Source organism: Lactuca serriola, chromosome 8 (assembly GCF_051521515.1).
Source record: "Lactuca serriola cultivar US96UC23 chromosome 8, Lser_US96UC23_V15, whole genome shotgun sequence".
In the NCBI taxonomy this organism is placed as follows: domain Eukaryota; kingdom Viridiplantae; phylum Streptophyta; class Magnoliopsida; order Asterales; family Asteraceae; genus Lactuca; species Lactuca serriola.
Window position 1 is genome coordinate 79,926,708 of NC_136415.1, and position 9,303 is coordinate 79,936,010.

The window sequence follows — 9,303 nt, forward strand, 5'->3', positions numbered from 1 at the left end:
ATCATACTTTGCATATTTGCTTGGGGTCTCTTAGAGTAATATCTTATACAACTTCTATGGGTATTAAACATGTTTATAAGATGTTTAGATACCAAAAAACTTAACTTAATCCATTAAGTTCTTCACAATAATCCTATATCCCTATTGTTCATCAAACTTTACTTATGGAGCTAAGAGCTCAAAATGTACATAAGCTTACTAATGAACTATATAACAATACTAAAACCCTTTATACTACATTTGGATCATAAAATATGCATTTTAGTTCTCTATAATTTAATCCAAATGTTTGTAGTCTCATAACCTAACTATGTAACCACTATTCCAGTTCTATAGGGTGCATCAGGATAATCAGGGTTGGAAATGTTATGATTGGTCTGTTATTCAATGAGGTTTTGGTATGGTAACATTTCAACGTAGGCGGTCTGTCGGGGGAGTCAGACTATTATAGGTTTCAGATCTCGGAAGGCAGAAGTGGTTTTGCGGGAGCTTAAGGTTTGTTTTTCTTCGGGATGGGAGTTCCAGTTAAGGGTTCAGTTGTCATGAGAATTGAGAAGGTTGTCTCATGCACAAAATCTTCAGTTTCGTTCCTCAGATTGTTTATTGTATTATGGGTGTTAGTAAGGAGCGATTTCGAGGGCGAAATCTAATTTAAGTGGGGGAGAGTTGTAACACTCGGTTTTAGATTTTCTCCGTTGATCGGTGCTGCGGCCCAATCATCAGTTGTCATGAGGCTTAGGGCCTTGGGAAAGGAAGGATTTCGCCCAATTCGGATGTGGGTATCATAATATATCCAAGTGTCTGATTGTGTCTTTGGAGGCCAAGGGTATAATCGTAATTAGATATCTCGATCTTTTATGGTTTTTGGGTTTTGTCAAGAGGTTTTAAGGTCTTGTTGTGTTGTTAGGAGCGTAGGGCTTCTCGCAATCTTTTCATGGATATAAGGTTCGTCGAAAATGGACCTAGGATGAGGGAGTTATGGCATTTTGAAGTTATTGACAGTTTTGGCCCCTAATGGGAAACATTTGGCAAATTAGTCCCATGCATGCAAAGTGGCATGCGCGTGAGTACGCCCAACGTAAGTTGGGGTACGCCCATCGTAGTTATGGAAAATGGACGCATGTAGTCTTTGAGTACGAGGTGTACGCGAGGTGTACTCCCTTCAGCCATGAAACCCTAAATTAAGACCATTAACCCTATTTAAACCTCATTTCTTTCATGAGCCTCATCTTGTATCCATCCCTCAGCCTCCTAAACCCTAAAAGACGACCTTTAGCCATATCTTGGAGCATTTAAGTTATTGTGAAGGATTTTTGAGAATTTTTGTATACTTTGAAGAGCTTGGAGCTTGTTGAAGAATCACCACCTGGAAAGGCGCTTGTAGATCCATATGTTTTCCATCTTTTACAGTCCATTGGAGTTAAAAAGCTTTGATCTTGTCTTCTTATTTCATAGATCTACTTTGGTTTGGTTTTTGGCCATTTTAGTCCCTTTTCTTGGTCTTGGTGAGCTAAGGTTGTTTTAGGAGCTCAATCTAGTAGATCTGGACATTGTAAGGCCCCCTCATTCATAAAGGTGCAAGCTTTGTGGAGTTTTTGAGTTCATGCATGATTTAAGACCATCCATTAAGCTCTTTTGAGCTCTAGAGTCACATTAAGCCATGCAAACTAGTAAAGTTGTCAACTTTACTTGAAAAGTCATCCATAGGAATCATGCTGGAGAGTTGGAGAAAGGGCTTAAGTGATTAAGTGCTTATTGGAGAAGTTTGGAGTCCAGGGGAGTACGCTGGGCGTACCCACCTGGTACGCTGTGCGTACTGACCCCAAAGGGTATACGTTTGGCGTACTAGATGAGTACGTAGGGATATCTTATGGGCCTTGTGGTGCCATTTCGCGTTCGGGCTATCTTATGAGCTTGTATTGCATGGAGTTTTGTTGGGTTAGCGATGATTATGTGTTTCGGTTCAGAAAAAGTAAATGGGATTTTGGAAAGGCCCATAGGGTTTGGGCCCAATAAAATTGGGCCATTAGTGGGATTTTATGGATCTTATGGTTTGGGGCTTGTATGGTTTCGGGCTTGGGCCTTATTTGAGAGTCTTGTTGGGCTAGGGGTAAAATGGTCATTTTTCCCTAAGATTTGATTATGGATCATGGTTTAGAACTCAATTGCTAATTGGGTGATATTTTGGTATTGATAGCTTGGGAAGTCATCAGGGCAGTAGCTAAGGATTTCTTTCAGTGAGCTTCTTCATTCGAGGCGAGTCTCCCTTTGTAGAATCTGTAGGTCGAAGGCACCAAGGCCGACCCACTAGTATTGATATAGCTTAATGATTGTCTTTGTGATAATTATTAAGGTGGTATGTATTGTTTGATGTTTATGTGAGATATGCATGATTTTATATGGTATTGGTAGGGGGTGGGATAGACCCCGTAATCGGTTGGAATAAAACCGAAGGGTAGGTCGGACACCCATATATGCCTGACAAGGGTAGGCCGGGCACCCAAATATGCCTGGCAAGGGTAGGTTGAGCACCCATATATTCCCGACCAAGTAAGTCGGGCACCCAGATATGTCTGACAGTATGTTTGCGTTTTGGGGAACTCACTAAGCCTCGTGCTTATAGTTTGTGGTTTTGCTTTTAGGTACTTCCAGTTTGGAAGTGAAGGCCCGACTTGATCGCAACACATACACCCGTGTTTTCCGCAATATGTGATTTTGGGATTCAACTCTGATAATTGTGTTAATTAGAAATGTTTTTAAATGTTTGGATCAAGTTACATCTATGTTTTGATTATAATAAAAATGAAATTTATATCCTTGATTTTTGGCATGTTACGTAATGGACAATGTATCTCTTTAGTAAAAATATCGGGATAGTGATACGATAAACGAGCATGCAACACATGATTTGTCCTATTATGACCTTATCTCAAACAAACTGTATGTCAATCTTGATGTGCTTTGTATGTTAATGTTGTATTGGTTTGTTCAAGAGGTAGACAACACTAACATTGTCACAATGTACGATAGTTTCTAGAGTGGATGACTGATGAAGTTCTCGAAGTAAATTACTACTCCAACATATTTCAACAACGAAATTGCGACGCTTAGGTACTCATATTCAACACTTAAGTACGAAATAGTGTCTTGTCTTTTAAAGGGCCAAGACAATAAAATCTACACAGGAAATACACAAAATCCAGATATGGAATGACGAGTGGTAGGAAAACCAGTCCATTAAGCATTATAATATGTTATAAGACTCGAAAAAGGTGATGTAAGTCGAAGTTGGTAAACATAATAAGTGTGGCTCCCACAGATCATGCTTGTAAAGGAAAACTTGGCAAACATAATAAGTTGTGTTGGGTCATGTATTAAGATACGAAACGACTACGATATGAGGAACGATCCTTAATCTATAGCCACGAACAATCGAGCTTGGTCGTAGTATAAAAATGGGTGCAAATAGTTATGCAGTTAAGCATGTTGGCCTTTTAAAAAATGTCACAAGCATACTTTCGTTGAGACAAAAACATGTCGTTACGGAGTTGTGGGACGGAAATGCCGAGGAAGTAATTTAGGTCCCCAAGGTTTGTCATGGAAAATTCATACCACAATGTGGTGGATACTTTGTCTTAGAAGCACAGGTGAAGCAAATAAGTTGTATGGGGCTTGTCAATATATAAACATAGAAGAATCACAACTATAAGGGAAACCAAGGCGAGATATAAATAATGCAAATCGATAAAACCATACTCGTGGAGCCTGTTTTAGACCAAAAGAGATCATTAAAACATAAAACATGAACCTAAAACTTACTATTCCAGAAACTCGACGACTGATCTAGAGTCCATACTTGTCTTTAAATAGAGTTTTAAGGTTGATCCATACTTGTCTCACAGTGGCGTTCTTTTTTAGGATCATCTACAAAAGGCGACTGTAAATAGTTCTATAAATCCACATCTTCAAAATTGAATCAACTTGATTCCATTGTGCATTATCTGAAGTTGTTGAGGTTTTATCATTCGCTTCTTGAAGGTGATCTGACATGTTGAAACCATTACAACGAGTTTCAAATAATCCGCACCATGAAGCATAATTCAGTGGATCCAAATCAAAGATAAGAGTAATATACATTTTGATATCCGTAATTGCATAGGGTTTCTCGGTATAAGTGGTCATGGTGAAAGAAGGAGAAGAGAATCAGAAAGATGATGATCAAAGATAAGAAGCACACGACAACTAGGTTTCATGAAGGAACAAAGTTGAAGATTGATTCAGTTGTGACACCATGTAATCAGATAGAAGAATACAATATATAAGAATAATACAACAATAGAATAACCCAAGGCCAAGAATTATATGTACACACAAACATAACAATAACTATATATTAACACAACCAAGGGATATATACACCAAAAAACCGGGACCAAACATACAAATTACTCTTAAATATATTAAAGCGTGAAAAACACCTCGTTGAATGACCGTTGATGGTTTAAAACCCAAAGGGAAAGCCCGAAAACCAGCCAACTTTTGAGGATTGAAGTTACTAGATTTTTTTAGCAGGCGAAGACCACTAATCTCATAAGCAATATGGTCGTGTATTGTGCTAGGTGTTACTATCATCACCTTTTAATTCTTTTTACCAAGTATCTTATCTATTGCTTTAGTTAATACATGGTGGAGATTTTTCTAATTTCTTTGCACAAAAAATGTAATAAAATAATATGGAAAAAATGATATAAGTGATAGAATAATCAACCTCACGGAAAATGAATATAATTAAAAAACTACTAAGGTATCCACAAATTACCAAACAATATATGATTTAATTACAAAAATAATAATGCTTGGTTGTTGATTATATTGAGATAAATTTTACGAGTTGATAATCTGAAATCTTTAAAGTTATTTTTATTAGTGTATTGATCGTTTGCAGTGTAATTTTATTAGAAAAATTGACTTGTTATTATGTGTGTCAAGTAGAAGAGAGAACTCAAACTTCACTCTTAACTTATTCAACCCCGACTGTGGATGCCTTTAAGATAAATGAATGAGCTGATTTTTTAGTATAATTTAAGGTATTAATTTATTTATGATATGCAAAATTACATATTTGATCTATGTAGTTATAAGTGTCTATAAAACTGTACAAATCACCCACATTGCATTAAAACACGCAGCATATGCGGTTTAAAATATTTTGGGTATGATTTTAAGTTTGTAATTTCATTAAATCACACTATGCTTTGCGTTTTACAGATTTTAATTAGTTACAAATCCGAGTTTATATATATATATATATATATATATATATATATATATATATATATATCATATTTTTTGTACTATTTCTAGCATCTTCAAAACTTTCAATCATCAACAATCACATATCTTCAATACTATATCGCTGGACCAATCATAACATCTTAACTGATCAGTTTACTTAAACATAACCAGATCTCCATCATTATCGATCAATTCTATTTCGACATTTCATATCTTCAACATCATCGATCAATTTTACTTCAACATTTCGACCAACTGACGTTTTGGTTTTTGAATATATATATAAGAGGGAAACACGTATGTGCAAATTTAATAGAAGTTATTTCTCTTGCGTGCTTTGAGGAGTGTGAGTTTCTTTGTGAGACGGACTCTTTAAAGATGTCTCATGCAACATAAGAATGTATGAGAAAGCATGCATGAAAAATTAAAATGTTTTTATACAATTTTTGATACTTTTAATTTACCTATGCTAGATACTATGTAGCACATAAATAAAGTCTAATAGTTTATACTAAGAATATCATATTATCATATGACTACAAGATCTAAGGATATAATTTTTTTTTTTTAAAGTTTTATCGGAGGTTAATGGATAGACATTTTGTCCGTTTGGGCATTAGTTCAATTTAAAAAATTCTTTTAAAAGTATAATGGAAGATCATACCTCAAAGAATGGTATATGAATAAAAAGTCATCATGTATTGTCCTTTGACATTTGTTTTGGATTTGGTAATGACCGAGTCCATCACGGCAGCGACGATACCTTTCTCTTTTGCTTTCTTTTGTGCTTTTGCTTTTTTTATATGATATCAACTTTCGAACTTGCAAAAAAATTAATAATAATAGCTTTCAAGAGGATTGCCAAAATATGTCTTCTGTCCAATATTATGCTTTATTTGGTTTACGTAAAAGACCACAACCATCAAAATTGACTATTATTTAAAGAAAAATTATATCTATTAATATGATATTAATATTTATCGATTTATTGGTTTATTGTATTTATACAACATTAAATTTAGTGTTGAATCTGATATGTACAACTCAGTTTTGTTTCACATAATAATTAAAGTTTGAGTTTGATATTACCTTAGAGTATCTATCTGATTATCAATTGTATTCATGAGCAGAAGTTTCGTACAAAAAACAATAAAAGCAGGCAAATGTAGTTTATAATGGTAAATCTGATAAACTTTTGCTGTGGATGATTTCGTGTTTTCTAAAATCTGTCGTGGATCAGATACAATAATTCATCCAATTCAAAACAGAGTGTTAGGATTTAGGAGGGAGAAACAGCAACGTACGTATGAATATGATAAAGGCAAAGAATTAAATAAAAAAAGGACCTTAAAGGGCCTCGAATCTCGGTACCTGTTCTTGGTTTTCAGAATTTGATTTAATTACTCATTCAAATTTCGAAAAAATATATATAAATGTGTACGCTGATCTCAAAAAGGAATGGATAGCAGACCCTATGTACCTGATTCATCATTGAATCTGCATCCCAATTTTCCAGAAAAGTTCAAAATATTGATTATTATAATAGAAAAGGTATTGGCAAACCAAAATATTGTTTATAATCCACTAGTGAATGATTAAAACTAGACACTAGTATCATAAATTTGCAAACCAAATGAACACTCGAAACTATAGAATTAAAATGTAAAACTTTTTAATCGGAAGAAATAAACGTGTCCTGAAATAGAAATCAGATTCATCCAACAATCACCATAATCACTAATAAATGAAAATCAGAGGAAGAAGAAGAAGAAGAAGAACTTCACACAAATAAAGGATTAAAAGAAATCAACGTTGACAACGAGTAATTGTACTGCAACCACGCTGGTAAGGGTTAGCTTGACCACCTGATTGACAGTTATAGTACGACGCACCTCTCTGCGAGCACGGGACATTGTTCCCTTGCAGCGCTCCGTAGCTTATGTAATTAGTCGTCGCTAATATACGCCTAGTGCTTTCCGATTCCATCTCCATTTCTCTAGATCCCAGACACTCGGCTATGGACCCCTTGCATCCTCCTCCTCCCTGCTTGGACATCCAGATAAATTCATCTCCACCGCTAGAGGCAGCAGCCGGCGATATGATGAAAGCAGATAGCATCATGGCGGATATTGCCACCAGGAGAAGAAGAAAATTGGTAGAAATCGCCATCGTTGAATGAAATGAATAATTTGGTGGAAAATAATGGAAATTGTTGTTTTGAAGAAGCAAGACAAAGAGAGCGGGTCGGCAGGCCTTATTTAAATACTTGGCCCTTTTCTTGTATTGTACTCGCATTCCCATTCTCGTCTTAATTTCCAAATATACCCTTTGATTTTGATATCTCTCTATTTTAATAAAAGAATAGTTTTAATCTTCTTTTGACATATGTCATCCTATTAGGTCTCTTAATTAATGCATATTTTATTCTTCTTTTGACATGTGTCAGCCTATTAGACCTCCTAATTAATGCATGCCACTTGTCAACCTATTAATTCTCCATTTAAATTTCAAATTTTAGATTACCACTCTAATTAAATTAAATTAATAACATTAGAATAAAATTAAAATAAAATTAATAAAATTATAAGATGATATAATTTCACGTATTTATTTAAATTAACGATTATAATTTTATATAACTAAAAAAATATCTCTTAATTAATAATATATTTAAAATAATTGATTAATAATTTTGAGTTCTCACTATAAAAGTTTAATTAATTTTGTAACCGTGGTTCCCACGGGTTATAAACTAGTTCAGTAATATAGATATATGATTTCAATTAAATATGATTTAAACTGTACTTGATATTTATCTATATTGCTATTCCATCTTCCATTTCAATAATAATAACTCATAATGTTAGCCGGTATGGTCACAACATATTTACAAGTGAGGTGCATACCACATCATCAAAATAACCACTCCACAATATGTTTGAGAGACCTTTGTGAACATCTGTGACCACCCTCACTCCACAACACAATTACTATGCCTTGGGATAATGTTTACTAGAGGTGTAAACGGGCCAAACTACTCGTGATCGGCTCGTTAAAAGTTCGACTCGAAACTGATTTTAATCGAGTCTGAGCCGAGCTTAAGTTTAATACTGAGCTCGTTTATTAAACGAGCTCGAGCTAGAACCTATGTCACTAAGCTCAATTAGGTTTACCTGAGCCTAAACACGCCTATATATAATATAATTTATTATTATTTTTATATATTAAAGTAAAAAATATTTGGAGAATTAGGGATTTAGGGTATTAGTAAACGATTTCGAACCGAGCTTAAGATTATTTAGATAAGTTAGACAAAAAATGAGCCGAGCTCGAGCCTAAATCGAGCTTGTATAATTCTTTACGAGCTTGAATTGAGCTCGGTACAAGAAAACTTGAATCGTGCTGAGCACGAACTCGAACCTCATATAACTTAAACGAACCTGAGCCAGCCTAACCTTGCTCGACTCAACTCATTTGCACCCTATTGTTCACTAGTGAAAATCCCTCCCATATAGGATTCTTACGGGTGAAAATATTCCTATATTGAAAGGCCTAATAGTTAGGCTAATGATTAGTAAACTATTTAAAGATAAATAAAATATCCTCGTATATTTACTTTATATTTATCCTTCTATTTATTTTAAATGGTTACAATTATATTAAAATATTATTATTTTTATTAATTATGATATATGTTAACATATAACATTGCTAGGACGACGAGAAAGGAAAAAAATATAAAAGAATACTTAATTTCTCTTTATAATAATATTATTATATTGTAATAATTATAATATAGTATAATCTTATAATATATTATTTGATATTGTTATTTTGATTGAATTACATGCTTGGTCTTTAGTTTACATATATCAAAAGTTTTAATTAATCTTCAAAGAGACACATGGTTGATTCTATCAGTTCAGTTGCTAAATCCATGAAAATTAGTTCTATGTTTATTTAACCTCACCTTTTATTAAGTATGTGTAAATGAAAAAAATACGGGTC

General features: G+C 34.1%; 1 protein-coding gene across 1 annotated transcript; it reads right to left on the bottom strand.

Moving 5' to 3' along the window:
* Positions 1-6,943: 6,943 nt before the first annotated feature.
* On the bottom strand, positions 6,944-7,550 carry RALF1 (rapid alkalinization factor 1). The gene has a single exon (XM_079016958.1). The coding sequence runs from the start codon at positions 7,462-7,464 to the stop codon at positions 7,102-7,104; it is 363 nt and encodes a 120-aa protein (XP_078873084.1). The 5' UTR covers positions 7,465-7,550; the 3' UTR covers positions 6,944-7,101.
* Between the last annotated feature and the right edge of the window lie 1,753 nt (positions 7,551-9,303).

Excerpts from the sequence above, each read along its gene's own strand:
- RALF1 (XM_079016958.1), bottom strand. The coding sequence starts at position 7,464 with ATGGCGATTTCTACCAATTTTCTTCTTCTCCTGGTGGCAATATCCGCC.